The sequence below is a fragment of the Schistocerca serialis genome, chromosome 7, assembly GCF_023864345.2.
Source record: "Schistocerca serialis cubense isolate TAMUIC-IGC-003099 chromosome 7, iqSchSeri2.2, whole genome shotgun sequence".
In the NCBI taxonomy this organism is placed as follows: domain Eukaryota; kingdom Metazoa; phylum Arthropoda; class Insecta; order Orthoptera; family Acrididae; genus Schistocerca; species Schistocerca serialis.
In genome coordinates, this window is record NC_064644.1 from 608281846 (window position 1) to 608298784 (window position 16939).

The 16939-nt window shown below is 43.9% G+C and overlaps 1 protein-coding gene across 1 annotated transcript in view; it reads right to left on the bottom strand.

The window, feature by feature from the left end:
* Positions 1 to 3457: 3457 nt before the first annotated feature.
* Positions 3458 to 16939, bottom strand: part of LOC126413291 (uncharacterized) — a 212003-nt gene continuing 198521 nt past the window's right edge. Inside the window, exon 2 of the mRNA XM_050083192.1 lies at positions 3458 to 3868. Within this exon, the coding sequence (XP_049939149.1) occupies positions 3458 to 3868 (411 nt within the window). The remainder of the gene's footprint in view (positions 3869 to 16939) is intronic.

Sequence of the window (16939 nt, forward strand, 5' to 3'; positions counted from 1 at the left end):
TCGAAATGTACTAATTTTAAAAACGATGCATAATCACCTTTTGTCCAATAACACTACAAAAAAGCCCTCTGAAGGAAATTGTGAAACTTACCCGCTTCGCTACGTAGTGAAAAATGAGATGATATCAAATAAAACCAAATTTATGCACACAAATTAGAACTATTTCATAGAAAACGTAAATTATGTTGATTCACGCAGAGGAGCAAAAATATTGTTAAAAAAATATTGTCAAGTTGATCTCTTTTAAAGTGCTGTATATGATGGTAAGGGCTCATCTGAAAAAGGGAAGGATAGTTGGACCACACCTTAAGACACAAAGAAACTAATAGAAACAGTCGACGGAAAACAAAACTTATGGTGTGACTCGTAGAACAGAAAATAATTTTTAACGTTAAATTATTTTTAGTGCTGCGTGTTAAGAAAAGAGCGCATCAGAAAAGGAAGGACGGTTGGACGGCAAGTTAACACAAAGAAGCTCGAGACTCTGTCCAATGATATCTAATAAAAGAGTGTGTTGTAAGTGGAACGTTGTGTAACAAAAGTGCAGAGCTGGTAACGGTGCAACTCCACGTCATCTTGTGATGACTGATCTTTTAGGCATAGAAAATAAATAAAACCAATATTTGAAACGTTCACATATCTATTTATTTACACATTATGTACATTTTGTCACTTTACGGAAATATTTGGTGCTGTGTGTACATGGTTGTCTGAGCAGCCTCGTTTATCTCTTATTTCAGAGTCTTTCTCATCCGGGCATAACGCCGTCTCTGGACCTGTGATGCACGCGTTTGAAGGGTCTGAACTAGTTTTGTGAGAGTTATCCAGTGGGGCAGGAGACGATCAGGATACACTCACTGTACCACTCGATGAGCGCACTTTAACGTGAAATTTTGCAGACAAGTCTTTTCTCAGTGTTTGAATGTTGTTTGACGAACACAAAACCGCAGGTATCACGAACAATAATATGCCTCACATAAAAACCCATGTTGTGTCTGCTTATTTCTGTAATATGAGGTGTTCGCTACTTATAACACCGCCACAGTGGTAAATTTTTGGCACGTACCTATTTGAACACGGGGACCGTGTATGTTATTACAGGTTTTAGAGGAAAGGGGGGCAAGGGCTGGAAAATCTGCTTGAACTACACAGTGCTTAAAACCAGCAGAGATTTCGCAGACTGTGGAATAATATACGCTGGGTAGACGTTGTGATTTATTTTCACAAGACAGCGTAACAAAACTTTATCTTTCGATGTTGTCCTCACAACAACACAATCCTTTTGGAACAAATTTCAAATTGCAAATGCTTCACTAAAAGAGCCAATCAATACGTCTGCAGTCGTGACGTGGAAAGCTGTTATCGTCTGTTCAGCACCTCTGGAAGCCTTTGATGTCAGGCAGAAGAATTTATTTAGACACATCATTAGGTCCTTCCATTAGCTGTTCTCAGCCCGGTTAAACAGAACAGTCGACAGCATAAGCTCTGTTTTCTTCTCTCGGAGCCCTCAGTATGTTCTGCAGTCATCTGCACCATTAGCTCGAGGATCACGTGTATTGAAAGCATGTTTGCTTCCATGAACGTCTGGCTGGATGCAAAAAACAGTGAACTCATTCTGTCCAGACGTCGTCGGTAGTCTGCACCAGCCGCGACACTTGCGCTGTTGGCGTTTCTTGTTGTTCGGACTGACTGCTTCGTCTAACAGCATACTTCTTCCAGCAGAAGGTGCGCTGTGCTAATGAGAGAAGTGTAATTAACCAAATAGAGCGAACCGACGTCTGCACACCGACTGAGACGAAGCAACGCTCTCCATACGTTCTCCACATACAGATTACACAAAAGGAGGATAGAAGTGGTACTGTAGACTGTGATTCGGCACCGCAGTGGTTCACCACTTGCCTACCCTAAGCTACACAAGAGATTCGTCGCTAACAGCCGGCGTTGCTTCACTTCCGTGCTGTGCTTGTGCGCTATAGAGACGGTGATCATTCTTCCGGCCACAGTTCGCCACTGTTTTTCGTGCAGTTTCGACCAATATTAGTGCCGAGTGGAGAAGTGGGGACTCGAAGTGACGGACAGAACTGGGCAGTGAAACGAACGGAGAGTTGTGAGCGTCGCGCCAAAACTAGGAACAATTTTTGAAAGAAGAGAGTTTTCGCCAGATGTTCGGGAGCTAATACTGTCTGAACGTATTCGATTGACAGACAGAGGAGGAAGGAAATAGTTATCTTCCTTCGTGAAATGCGTTTGTAGCAATATGTTTTCCTGTACCCCACAGACGGCTGTCACAAACTGTTAATGCTAATTGTGTAGAGCTCGGAGTGACATTCATTTGAAATTCAGCTTAGTGATTCGTGTTTGGAGAGTTCGTTGAATGTCACTGAAGAAGGTATGCGTCCGTTATATTCATGCTGCAACGCAGTACGCAAAATTCAAGGTTAATTCTGACACACATTTCCTCGTCGCTGCTGCCAGACCTACGAGGTAGGCGCGTTTTTCATGCGGCTCGAGCGACCTGTGTTTTATTTCGGCTGGTGACCGTATCGTGGGACCTACTCTCCTGCGTGGGTCCATTCAGCCAATACTAAAGTGGCCCGAACATTTTAAGTGTTTCATCCGATGCAGAGCCACGAGACTGTAACTAGTGCGGGAGGGACTTTAACCTTCCGACTGCCGTCTCTAAAGGAGCAGAACGGGCGCTATGTCTCACACGTTCTCGTGTTGCGTGTCATCCTGGAACTGTCCCAGACGACGAGTCGCCGTGTTACGATTCAGGTGAAGTCGTTTAGCGCGGATCCATCCAGCCGATATGTCGAACGCGATCAAAGATTCTGTGTTTCATCCGATTTTAAGAGACCGAACTGCACGAGTTTTAACGTCCCACGAGGTGCGATTGTCTCGACGTTTTCGATTTTCAAACTCAGAACGAAGGAAAATAGCGTTTCTTCTGCTAGTGCGCGCGTGAAAATATTTTTCCTGTCCCAGAGACAAAGAAATAATACTGTTTGTAGAACTCGGAGAGGCTAGCCTTTCAAAAGTAGGTCATTCGAGGGTTCTCTCTGGTGAAGACTTGGATCATCAGATTTGTTCCTGGAACTTGAAAAATAGGCGAAATCGAAGGTACACTCGACACACGAATTTATTGGACCTTTGCTTGAGGTCCAGACCTAGGCACGTTCTTCGTGAGAATCGAGCGATCAGTGTTTGATCACAGTTGGGGACGACACTTTTTTCAACCGACAGGCCGGTAGTGACCACCGAACATTCACCCTTTCGTCCGATACAGGGAAGTACAACTAAATGTGGTGGCCTTACAAGTCCATTGCTGCGGAGAAGGTGCTGTGTGCCACACGTCCCGCGCGTCGAGAGTCATCTCGGAACGGTCCCACACGACGACCAGCTGCCGCGGAAGGCAACGAGTAACGACAAATTGTCCCGCGGCGAGGTACGGCGCGGTTTAAAAGCGCGGCAGCTGGGAAGGCGCGCCGTGGAGTGCCCCTGAGGGCTCCGGGGCAGCGGCAGGGTCGCCGTCGGCGGCGGGCAGGCACTTGCGGTAGAAGTCTGGCGGCGGCGCGGCGGCGGGGCCGGCGTGCGGCGCCAGCAGGCGGCGGCACGAGTCGCAGACGGTGTCGCTGCGCGGCGAGCAGGCGCGCGCCTCGAACAGGCCGGGCCCGCAGCGCGAGCACAGCCAGCATGGCGCGCGCGCCGAGTGGTGCGGCGAGTAGGCGACGCCGGCGGCGCAGCGCGCGCACGCCGTGCCCCGGCCGCGCGCCGAGTCGCACGGCGCCACGGCGCCCCAGCCGGGCGCGCAGCGTGCGCAGCCGGCCCGCCGGTGGCGCAGCCGCGGCAGCGCGCCGGCCTCGCGCACCTGCAACACCGGCAGCCGCCGTTAAAACGGGCCGCTTCCCACCAGGGCAGCCGCGGAAACGCCGTCAGCGTCGCGGCGCGGCGGGGTCCGCTTCGCGGTTTGCCCGTGCCGCGCTCCAGGTCCACGCCGCCAATCACAGAACGCGCTGAGCGTGACGTCAGGTGTGGAATCCCGGGCCACACGAACTTTCGCCGAACCGCTGGCGCGGACGCGGCGGCAGCTATGAAATACTCATCATCCGGTTCCAAGGAAACTATTCGGTAGAAAAATCTGATTCTTGTGAATAGTACAGCTTTATATCTTCTCTCGATAAAGGACCGAATTTCTTTTCGTTATTCGTCATGTTTACTTGTTGTATCGCATTTACGTAAACCGTTACACGAGATTTTAATGAGTGTGCAGAAGTAAAAACGCATTGCGTCGACTTTTCGTACAATTCATTTTAGATAATACATTATTGCGTATGAAATTTAGCTAACATATGGAAATTGTTTTTAAAGCTGAGAGCAGAGCGATAGCTATCACCGTTGTCGAGATATTGAATGATATGTTCACATCTTTTTTACGTGAATAACTCATTACTTACAGTGAATCGAGTTTTTGGCGGACATATACGTTTCCCCTCACCTGGTCACATGCTGGAGGTTGAACTAAAACTTAGATTATGGAACATAAGCACATTTTCATGTTCGCTCTTTTTTCTTCTGTCACTAGCAGTAGACGTTTTACTGAAAACTCTGATTTGACGTCGTAACTACAGTGTGTTCACCTCATGTCCCTTCCTGTCTGGTTTGTTTATGTACATGTTGCCAAACTGCAGAATTATATGCTGAAAACTAATGTTTGTTTATTTTCGTTCTCCTTATATCTGTATGTGTGTGTGGCTAGCCGATGATAGTTACAGAAAGTTGAAAGTGAATCCAGTAGTTGTCAGACAGAGGTTGAAAGATTTGGTGTTCAGCTGATTTCAGTTTTGGTTTAAATGTTTTGTGGAGGAGTGCATGGAAGAGTAAATTCACTGCTTACATTAACAGATAAAATAGTAGAATAGTATTTCAACAGATGATTATTATCAGAATAGTATCAACCAACCCGTTTGTCCTCACTCTTTGACGCCACATAATACGTCCTGTCAACTAACCCCTATTGTTGTCAAAGTTGTGCCGTAATTTCCTCTTCCTCCTCTATTTAATTCCGTACCTCTTCTTTAGTCACACGATCCTCGTATCTAATGTTCAGCATTCTTATGAATCACCACGTTTTGAAAGCGTCTATTGTCTTTTTGACAGAACTGTTCATCATCCACGTTTCACTTACGTACAAGGCTGCACTCCACACAGATACCTTTGTAAAATAGTATCCAACCATTAGAATTTATATTCGGCATGAACAAATTTTCTTTTTCAGAACGCTTTTCTTGCTATTAACAGTCTTCAGTCAGGTTTGCGTCTGCATCAGGAGATGCCTTACAATTTAAAATCTGGTTTCGAAAACTGTTCGAAATATATATTATTCTTTCGTGATTCTTAAGCAAGGTGCTGGCGATGATTACATTATGCTCTGTGGGAAATTCTATCAGGTGGGTTCCACTTTCATCCCTTCCCCCTAGCCTTTGTGTTCTTACTGTTTCGTGTACCTGCTACCGTATCACATTTTAAATTTTTGTCACGCTTAACTATCTGAATAATTTCTTTTGTCGTACATTGTTTCAATGTGTTAGGAGATAGTGAACAATCGTGAACGATAGTCATGAAATCTGTTCGTGGTGAAATGAGAAAACATGAATAATGAAATATGTGAAAGAGTACATTGTACAGAAAATGAAAAATTGGTATGTCTTCACCCAACTTCGTCTTTCCTTCATGTAGGTGTAAGATACAGTTAATCAAACGCACCGCGCGTTTCAGTGGGTCCTGCCCCGTACCTCAGTGGCTGTTCGTCATTGGCTACCGCTAGCGTCTGCCGCTTCCAGGTGGGAACGCCAATTCCGCGAGCCGCCGCGTCAAAGCAGAAAACGCTTGCCGCTGCCGCTGCCGCACGCCGCGCTGCCGCGCTCTAGTGGGAACCGGCGTTTACGCGCTGCGATTGCAGCGTGCCAGGCGGCCGATAAGCCACACTATCGAATATGAAACGGGCGCGGATCCGCGATTCAGTGTGCTTCTGGCAGATTCGCGCGCCGCGCGAGTACTGCGGCAGGGGTGAGGCGGTGAGTGGGAAGGCAGCCCCCTGCCGTACGTTCACTTCGGCTCGGAGCATACGGGCAGTGGAAGTATTGCCCGTCCGAAAAATACGGCCTTACGGTATGATGTATTTCATTATCACTCAGTAGTGTTTCATTTTTCGCCGTTTAAGCGCTCCATCTCTTTTCGTTAGTACATAATAGTTTTCAGTTACACATATCTCTACAGTTGTTTTGTTTTGTTTGTTCTTTTGCCAAGAACAATGCACAGTTCAGTAACTGGCGAGCCGTTAGCCGCTGGGATTATATCTTCTGCCTCCACAATGTTTTCAGATCGTAAGGAGGGACAGACGATTCATCGTGACGGTAGTGAATAAGGAAGTAAGGAGTATTATAAAATCACGTGATTTAGAAGTAAGGCAAGAAAGTAAAACACGGTTACCTGCTTGCTGCCTGTTATGCTGACGTATCTCTACGATCTGTTGCAAAAAGTCGATGAGGTGTAATTTGCATAGATATGACCCCTTTCTGCTTCTGGTAAAAAGCGTCCGAGATATGAAGTACGTAAGTTTCACTATCGTTACTTGGATATGGATGTAATAAGAGACATTATACTATGTACATGTAGACATCCGATTTCCACTGCGGCCGGCCGAAGTGACCGTGCGGTTAAAGGCGCTGCAGTCTGGAACCGCAAGACCGCTACGGTCGCAGGTTCGAATCCTGCCTCGGGCATGGATGTTTGTGATGTCCTTAGGTTAGTTAGGTTTAACTAGTTCTAAGTTCTAGGGGACTAATGACCTCAGCAGTTGAGTCCCATAGTGCTCAGAGCCATTTGAACCATTTGATTTCCACTGCAAACTAGAAACAGTCGAAAAGCAGTCACAAATAACAATGTTTTAATTGCCTCACGGTGATGAGAAAAAGCATTTCAATTGTTGCATACCCATTATCAGCATAAATAAATTAATTATACAACAGGCTACACAAATGAAAAAAATGGTCGGTATTATTATGAGAGTAGGAATATCGTAAAAGAGTGAGGTGATTAGATACATTTAATTTGTTGAAATGTACTGCTGACAAAGGTAGATCTACTTTCACGACGATGTTTTTCGAACTCCATCTCACAAGGCACACGCGGCTAGCTTGTGCATTCCCGTCGCGCGCATTATCCTCCGCTGCTGACAATACACTGACTATTGTGTTGCGCGACAGAGCAATTGTTCTCAGTAACAACTATTTTATTCGCGATCACAGTTTGGCAAGCCGTAAGTGAGTAACCAGCATCAGGCATGTGCGTATCATTCCGCTTAAAGGAACGCTCATCATTACTTTAATACTGCTCAGATCAAGATAAGGAATAAAATCCTTTGGTAAGTTTCCATTCCAGTCGCTCAGTGTTAAAAATACGATGGGTTACCGTGATTCAAACAAAACTCCAACAGAATTGGCAATTCATTTTTGTGTGCGTTGTTAACCTTTTCTCATTCGAAGATGCATCACCATTTATAAGTAACGGCCTCATCCCTCTTGTTGGCAGATTTAATTGTACTTCCTTTACCAAAACACAGTGTAATTTGTACGTACAACAGAGTGCCTCATTAAACAAGTAACTGGCAATCACGGCGCTCAAGAACTTACGAGAAACCTCATAGTGTCGGTTTGCAGTAACTTAAGCAGAAGTCTGATATTTATTTTCATATTAGGAAACTCTTGTTTCGCTAGCTGTCGGTAACACTAAAAAAATTACAGTCACTGGAGTGAAAAAACTAAAACGGGAAGTACTGATATATCGCCATAAAAAGTTCCATGTGTTTACGAATTGGTAAAATACTCTCCTACTTGTGTGCTATTATTCCCCAAACTTTCGTTTCGATTTCTGTATATAGCGGTTTAGGAGATATAAGAGATGTTGCGAGTATTTCATTCTCGCGGGCGTGAGATCGGAAGTGAGCGCGCTACATGTGATACATTTTCTCGAGATTGGAAGCAGGCAGAGACAAGCCTAAACAAAAATTCAACATGTTAGCTAAATTTCATACGCAGCGACATATGGTATAATCCGCACCAAACGCAAAATCATAGCGACCTCTATTTTTCGTTGCAAACTTTTCGAATTTTCCGTAGCGTCTTTCTAAAAAGTGTGACCGTTAGCGAGATGATGGGCACTTCACCACAAAGCTGACATATAACGCTACAAGCAAGGTAAAAATGAAATATATTTACTGAATAGTTTCTGTAAAATCGATTGAGAAAGATCGCAGTGTTCGCGTACATCGTTTCTGTCAGCGCAAAGCGTCGCGTGCAAAGTATGTGTACGCCTGTCCATACGCGTTGGACCCGCGCGACAAGAACGTGCGCGTCGCGCTGTAGTGTCGTGCCACGTCACACGTGCTGTACACGTCTCAGTTTGCCTTATGCGGGTGTCACTGTTTGCTAGTGTCTGCTGCTTTCCCACCACCAATGCCAGATTAGCCACGTAGCAGGAGTTAAGTTTAGAGGTTTTTTTTTTTTTGGACAGTCATTTCAAGTATAGCATTTATTTGTTGCAAGTAGACCAGTGAAGAGGGTGAATTAGCTCACCATTTGGTCAAGTTCGCAACATTCTCCCAACTGATTAATAATGTTTCTGGCGTCACAATGAAGAACAGGCCTAAACGCTGTGTCGGAGCTAGCCTCGATGGCCAGCAATAGCTTCTTAATGAAGTTTAGTTCACGCAATAAACCCCTTGCATGCAACCAACGCCACACAGCACAACAATTAGAAATGTAAAAGCTCCTTGATGTTGGCAACAGAGGTTCAAAAAGGGCAGTCGGCACAAGTCCCTTGAGGTACAGACATCAAACAGTCGGTGCCTGGAGACCAATCGTCAACTTTTTTTACAAAGTAATAGATTATTAAGTGGGTAACATCGATTTCATAAAGTGATTACAAAGTTTTTGACAGAAAAAAGGGAACCGCTGAAGCATAAGGTAAAGTGCTTCTTTGTTCATATATACGAGGGCTATCCACAAAGTACATTACGTTTTGGAATTAAAAATAAATAAAGTATTGGAATTTTTTTTATTATATACAGATGAAAGCGACACTTCAATACTACTTTTCTACGTAGTTGCCATTTAAATTAAGGCACCTATCGTAGCGATGGACGAGCTTGGAAAGTCCTTCGTCGTAAAATTCGGCCGCCTGAGCCCTCAACCACGTGCTTAATCAGTAACCCGGTAGAAATACGATTTTTGTGGATTTCCTGGAAAGAGGCACTACAATAAACTCTCAAAGGTATTGCCAAACTCTGCCCAACCTCAGAAGAGCAATACAAAACAAGCGCAGGGGAAAGTTGGGCTCAAAGATCTTGCTGATTCACGACAACGCCCGGGCCCACACGGCAAATGCCACTCGTGAAGTTCTCGAATCTTAAGTGGGAGTTGTTTCCTCATCCGCCGTACAGTCCCGACCTGGCACCGAGCGACTTCCACTTATTCCCAGCAATGAAGAAGTGGTTGGCTATGCAGCGTTTTGATGACGACGCACAGCTTCAAGAAGAGGTAACCACGTGGTTGAAGGCGCAGGCGGCCGAATTTTACGACGAAGGAATTTCCAAGCTCGTCCATCGCTACGATAAGTGCCTTAATTTAAATGGCAACTATGTAGAAAAGTAGTATTGAAGTGTGGCTTTCATCTGTATATAATAAAAAAAATTTCCAATACTTTATTTTTAATTCCAAGTATGTTGGTTCTCGGTACGTAACTATGTAGGAATCAGCTATTTGTGTTTCACATCATCATAAAACACTAGTTTTAATTTGGATGATCCCGAATACAGTAGACATTTATTTAGCGCTCAGAATTTTTTCACTCTTAGTACTGGTAGAGTTTTTAATACCACAATGGAACGTCATAGACTTGAAGTCATATTTTAAAGATGAAAACAGAACACTGGTGAAATAACAACCTTGCAATCGATTTTGCTTTAAAATTTGAGCAATAATTTTGATAGTGCGCAGTTTTGTCCATCTGTGACGTACATTTTACGCATTAGCAGGTTACAGTACCCCACCCCACTGTATCCTCTATATTGTAAAGCGTGAAGCACGAACACAGCTAATTGGTTAAACAATTTTTTTAATAATAAGTTAATAATTTTCAATTTACAAATCGTAGCGCTGACGAACGGTGTAGCTCTTGAATCTGTACTTCACATTAATATTGTCAGCCTTACAATTCAAAGGAAGTGTTCCCTTAGCTTTACATCTAGCAGTTTTTCAAAGGGTAGTGATCTGGAGTGACGGCTACCCAGCTACTCAAGACATTGGCAGCGAAAATTATTCAATATTGGACACAGCTTTGCTGCATATAAGCCGGTACTCTTTAAATGATACGCTCAGTGGTTTCCACTGCATTGTGAATTTACACATCCAATAAAATTGTAACTTGCATTGGCAGCGAAAATTATTCAATATTGGACACAGCTTTGCTGCATATAAGCCGGTACTCTTTAAATGATACGCTCAGTGGTTTCCACTGCATTGTGAATTTACACATCCAATAAAATTGTAACTTGAAGATGTCTGTACGTAGGAGATACTTAAGAAAACTGAATATGAGGATGTTTTTCATAACAGCTATCAAAGCGAAAACAATTATTTTTAGAATTTTGGTGTGTCTGTACGCGCACTACGTAAAAACTAATGCACGTAATTGGATGCGATTTTCAGTTGTATTTTTCCAGGTCTAACTTAAAATGTGATACAGCTTCCATTTTGACACGCCGGACAGAATCAAAGTTATGGCAGTTTTGCCATAAAAGCATGGGCTGTCACACCCCACGGGACACTGCTGCAGACAATCAAATGTGCCGGCAGGACGGCAAAGCTTTGTGGGCCGCCGCCTGCGACTGCGGCTTTCATGCGCGGACGAGCTCACGGGGAAAAGCTAGTCGCAGTATAAAAATCTTCCAAACAAAGATGTCTCTGGCACCAGTTACAGGCTAATGAAGTAGGTGAGCGTCTCAAGACTACGGGGTGTACACAAAGTCCGGGAACACTTTCAACTATTTATTGCACAAGAACTAAACATTGTACAGATGTCATACATATTGCATTTTGAAGAGAAACTCTGCGATATGCGAACCGTGAGAGACCCGGCAGACGTCAATACGGTAATCAAATTCTTGCCATACCCGTTCCAGCATGGCATCGTCGGCTGCGGCAGTCGCTTCCCGTGTTCTCTCCCGGCGCTCTGCTACACCACGTGGTAGAGGCGGTACAGAGGCGTTACATATACCAGATCTTGGTTTTAAACATCTGTTGAACAGCTGTAGCACACTTCTTTTTGTCGAACTCCAACACAGAGAGCTCGCTCCGCACCTGAACTCGCCGTGTTTGCGACTAGTGCCGACTATCGGCAAATTACCAAACTACGCTGCGGCGGTGTACATGGGGAAAAAAAAGACTTTCAGGGTTTATCTTCAAAATGACATATGCATGATATCTGTACACTGTTTGGTTCTTGTGCAATAAATAATTGAAAGTGTTCCCGGACTTTATGTACGCCCTGTATATTTTGCGGGAAGTGGCGAAAAAAACACGTGTACAGGAAACGGTGAATTGTGCGCGGCACTGGCTTTTTCAAATGGCCGTTGAACTTTGCACACTACTGTCGCCATTTAGTAAATTTTTGGCAAAGAGTGTTTATTAATGTGTTGTTTTCAATCGTTGTAACTTCTCCGACAACAGAAATAAGTTCGGGCTTGTCTCAGACAGTCCCTCCGCGCAATGGACAGCCTTGGATGCGTTCAGTGCGAATACAAATCCGGAGAAAGTCAGACTCGTGACAACTCTAAAGCAATAGGCAATCTTCTTCCACCTGGTTTTATTGTCATTCCGGAAACGGCAGACTCTTTAGTTCCATGTTCTTCATTCGTTGACAAGGTTTTGTGACCTGAAAACTATTACGGAATGAAAACAAATGTACTGCAATCTTGTATGATTTTAGAAAACATGTCTTCTCGTGACATTCGTCAATATTCCTTGTCTATAAAATTACCTGTCTGCTAAAATATGATCCCCTTAAAACAAACTTTGCTCATCTCGTGCTCCTAGTATGCACGTCGCTTTTTTTAAACGTAGAAACAGGGGCGACAGCAAGTGTCGATCTGCAGGTACCGGTGGCATATTGTGTAGCTTTATATAGTATTACTGACGCACAGACTGCACGAGTGTGTCGTCTTTCGTCCCTTTTTGATAGCAGGACGACCATACGTGATTTCTAAAATGAAGATACGCTTATACATATTCTGTCTATCGAAAACTCACGTAGGATTAGCACCTAGGGTGTCGTTGAAAAATTCTTCACAAACAGTAAATATGACTGTTTCGTAACGATATCTAGTTGTTTTGCTGTATTAAGTAACATGTGTTACCTTTCGCATCACAATAGAACTCTTATTGAATACGTACACCCACGTAACAGATTATTTGAAAAAAAAAAAAGGGTCCACTTGCATTGTGGCTACAACGTCCCTTTCCTCAGTATGTTGACGTCACGTACCGCCACGTTATTGTAGCATACGATATTAAATTTATGTAGATCGATTATGTTGACCTTTGAAAACATCTGCACACATGCACATCACTTTTTACCCTATTTACTGTTAATTTACAGCCGGCCGGAGTGGCCGTGCGGTTAAAGGCGCTGCAGTCTGGAACTGCAAGACCGCTACGGTCGCAGGTTCGAATCCTGCCTCGGGCATGGATGTTTGTGATGTCTTTAGGTTAGTTAGGTTTAACTAGTTCTAAGTTCTAGGGGACTAATGACCTCAGCAGTTGAGTCCCACAGTGCTCAGAGCTATTTGAACCATTTTTTTGTTAATTTACAGATCGTTTCTTTTTTTTTTGTTAGTCTTCAAGAAAGTGACAGACCGTTTCGTATACTCCTTCGCTGTCATCTCGAACTATTAGCCTATTGATGATTTTAAATCTTCAGAACAGTCTTCATTATCACTTACTTGCTCATTTTAGCGTCCATTGTCCTTATCACCATTGGAGGTTATAAAGAAGAATCGAACGTCATTCCATTATTTGCATCTTCATTTGGAAAGTTGTCTATGATATCTGCAACGAAACTGAAACGTATGAGTAAGAGGGCAACGAAAAGCCCATATTACTTCCATTTTCACGTGAAATAGCTGGAAAGTAATGATTTTAGTCAGTCGTTGTCTTTACTAGCTCTCGCTATTTTACATTCAACCATTTCAATATGACTCTTTCCATTCGAATCCAGGAACTGCCGCACAGTAGTTAGTGGGTAGCCGGTAAGCCGAGGTCACGTAGTTGTGTACTTCGCGCTTAGGCGGTGTGACAGAGGGAGTGGGGAACAACCAGTGCGCACGAGTACAGTCAGGTCTCTCCTGCACACTTTCTCTATGTGGCCCACGTTCTCAGCAGGGTCGTTTGTGGGAGCCGACATTTTACCAGCGTGCTTCTCTTATTAAACATAAAACAGGAAGCCAAGTGGATGATGTTTTGTTGAGAGCGCTAATTAAGAGTAATTTAAACATGTGCCTGAGTTTGTATGGATGGAAAGACAACAGCTGAGGGCTCACTTTCAACGCGTTTTCTTCTTCTTCTTGCAAAATTTTGATGGTCAGAGATTCAATACATGTCGATAGGCGGGAAGCTATAGTGGTCTAAACTCTTGGAAGGCGGCTGTCGGTTCCGCCCACTCTCGTATAGTGCTGGTGAACAGACTCTCGCTTCTGCTTTACTATTCATCAGCCATGCTGGGTCATATTAGTTGCGAAATTAAGAGATTCAAATGCTGTTTAGTCTCATTGGATTCTACCCCTGATATATCTCACGTAGGTCAGGTGATTCTGATAGTGTGCTATGTCCTACTATCAGGACCAGTGGAAAGATTTGTGAAGTTTTTGTATATAGAAGGTCATACTGCTGAACAACTCTCCCAAAACTTACTATCTTTTTTAACAGAGAATGGCATTAATGTCAAACATTGTCGAGGGCAGAGCTATGACAATGCCAGTAACTTGAGTGGCAGGGACACCGGCTTAGAAGCACGAGTTAGTGACATATGTAAGTACGCTGAATATATTCCCTATTTTTCGCATTCGCTAAATTTGGACGCCATGCGTGCTGCAGAATGTTGTATAGAAGCCTCCATTTTCTTTGATTTCCTTGAAAGTATCTATACATTTTTTTCCACTTCGATCTATTGATGGGGCCTTCTTTTGAAAGCACTGAAAAATGATAGTACTGAAATTCCGATTCTGGAAAGGTTATCGGACACTAGTTGGTCGGCCAGAGCTGATGCTATAGAGGCGCTTTTATTTGGTTTTCATACGACCAAGCAAGTTTTGAGTGACATATCTACCAATATGCATCAAAAGGTAGAGAGCCGCAATCAGGCGTAGGGACTGGTTTTGAAAATGAGTAAGTTGGAAACGGGAATAATGTGCGTCGCTTGGAACAGAATCCTAGAACGCTTGCAAGCGGCTAGCGTTTCGCTGCTGTCGTCTGATCGAGATCTGAGCGCCTGATATGCACTTTATAACTCCTTCAATGAATATATCCAAGCAATGAGGTTCACGTTTTCAGAAACTGAGGTAAAAGCCAAATCCCTGACCAACTGTGAAGAATATCAGCAACAAACTTCAAGACGACACAAGCGAAATACAAAGTTCGACCATTTTAGGGATCAACTACACTAGATGAAGCTGTAGAAAATCAAAAACCTGGAGAACATTTTGAATTTCAGGTGTTTATTGTAATAATTAACAAGGTACTGGCTGCATTACCTAAACGCGTGGAAGAATACGATCACCTGACTAATCTCTTTGCAATATTGCGCGACATTCGATCTCTCACAGCAGAAGAGATCTTGGAAAGAACTCCCAGTATCGTGAATGCTCGCCCGCATGAATCAGAAGTGTCGCTAGGCGACGAACTGGTTCGGTTCGCTGGGCTGCTGAAAACGGATATCGCTGCTGTCATTGACAAAAAGAAGAACGAAACTTTGGAACTACAAATTTACACGTCTTTTATGGGAAATGTACAAAAAGCCTTATGCATTTACTTACGTTTAATGATCATCAACTGCAGTGGAGAACGTTCTTTTTCAACGTTAAAGCGCATTAAATATTAATTAAGAAAAACGGTGGGAGGAAGCGTCTAAATGACCTCAGTATAATGGACTTTGAATACGATTTGCCCAGAGACGTTGATCTAATTTGTATTATTTCTAAATTTGCAGAAATTAAATCGAGAAAAGTTTGTTTTATTTTATATCCTAAACCATACGACCTCAACAAAGCAAGCGCCCCTTGTCAGAACTTAGTACGGGCCCCGCGCTTGCTTAATCCGGTACTGCCCACCACCGTCCTTCAGGTACACAGTAGTTTGCAAAATAAATAATAACCGAGATTTGCAACATCTCACTTTACGTTTAATAATGTCAGTGATGCAATAAATAGCCGGTATTCGTAACTTTACCACTCACCATTTTACGGCGGCTGACGCTATTCCATCCACCTCCCAATCGTCATTACAGTCTGATACAGCACCGAAACCGTCTTCATGTTCGTCATTGCAAACACAAATATGATTGAATGTCTTTGCCAACAATTTTGTGCAAGAATAAGCTTAGAGCTCTAAAAATATGGGCGTTTTCTAACAAAATTTAGCATTCGTCTAGCGTTTTGTAAAGAAATCCATACATTTCGGCACATTTTTTAGTGATGTTTTCCCACCCCCGAAATGTTCACTTTATTTTAACGACACTTGTGACTTTGCTACAGCACGAAAGTCTTTACTGCTGTAGTAGGCATAAATATGCCGGCGAATTGCACCCGTCTTGAAACAATTTAAGTGGGTGAGGCAAATTTTTTTCTCTCCAGGGGTCGCTAGAAATATATTATCTGATCCAAACGGCTCTGAATCGTTACAGTTCACGTCTACATCTTTCAACTTTTGCGATTACACCCCTTTGCTTACCACTCTTCTTGCACTAATTGCATGAGCTTTTGATGTTGGTTCCAAAACTTTATCTGCAGGAACTGTTGGCTCTCCATGAATATTTGCGTCTTTTTTATCCTGCTCGTGAAAGTCACCAGTTCTTTGTAGTAACTAAACTGCCTCGCTGTCTAGCGATACATCTTGGCGCAAAGTATTGTCAATAGTATCAAATGGTTCGAATGGAGCTGAGCACTATGGGACGTAACTTCTGAGGTCATCAGTCCCTTAGAACTTAGAACTAGTTAAACCTAAATAACCTAAGGACATCACACACGTCCATGCCCGAGGCAGGATTCGAACCTGCGACCGTAGCGGTCGCGCGGTTCCAGATTGTAGCGCATAGAACCGTTCGGCCACTCTGGCCGGCTCAATAGTATCAGATTTCCCAAACCACAGTGAAACAAAACACAGTACAGCGGAAGCAGACGTTACAAACCATTCACAAGGCACGTTGTTTATGTTTACAGCAAACAAACCCGGCAACGTGGGAGCTTTGTGCCGGCCGGTGTGTCCGAGCGGTTCTAGGCGCTTCAGTCTGGAACCGCCCGACCGATACGGTCGCAGGTTCGAATCCCGTCTCGGGCATGGATGTGTGTGATGTCCTTAGGTTAGTTAGGTTTAAGTAGTTCTACGTTCTAGGGGACTGATGACCTCGGATGGTAAGTCCCATAGTGCTCAGAGCCATTTGAACCATTTTTTGGGAGCTTCGACACCACGATCGGCAGCGATTGCCACACTGGGGTTGGTTCGCGCACCACGCCTAGCATCTAGCGCTCCTCTTTCATCACTTGCTAACCTGTTACGCTGCCAGCTTGCAACACATACGTCAAGTGCAAAATTTCAGTGACCTGGGTGTAATA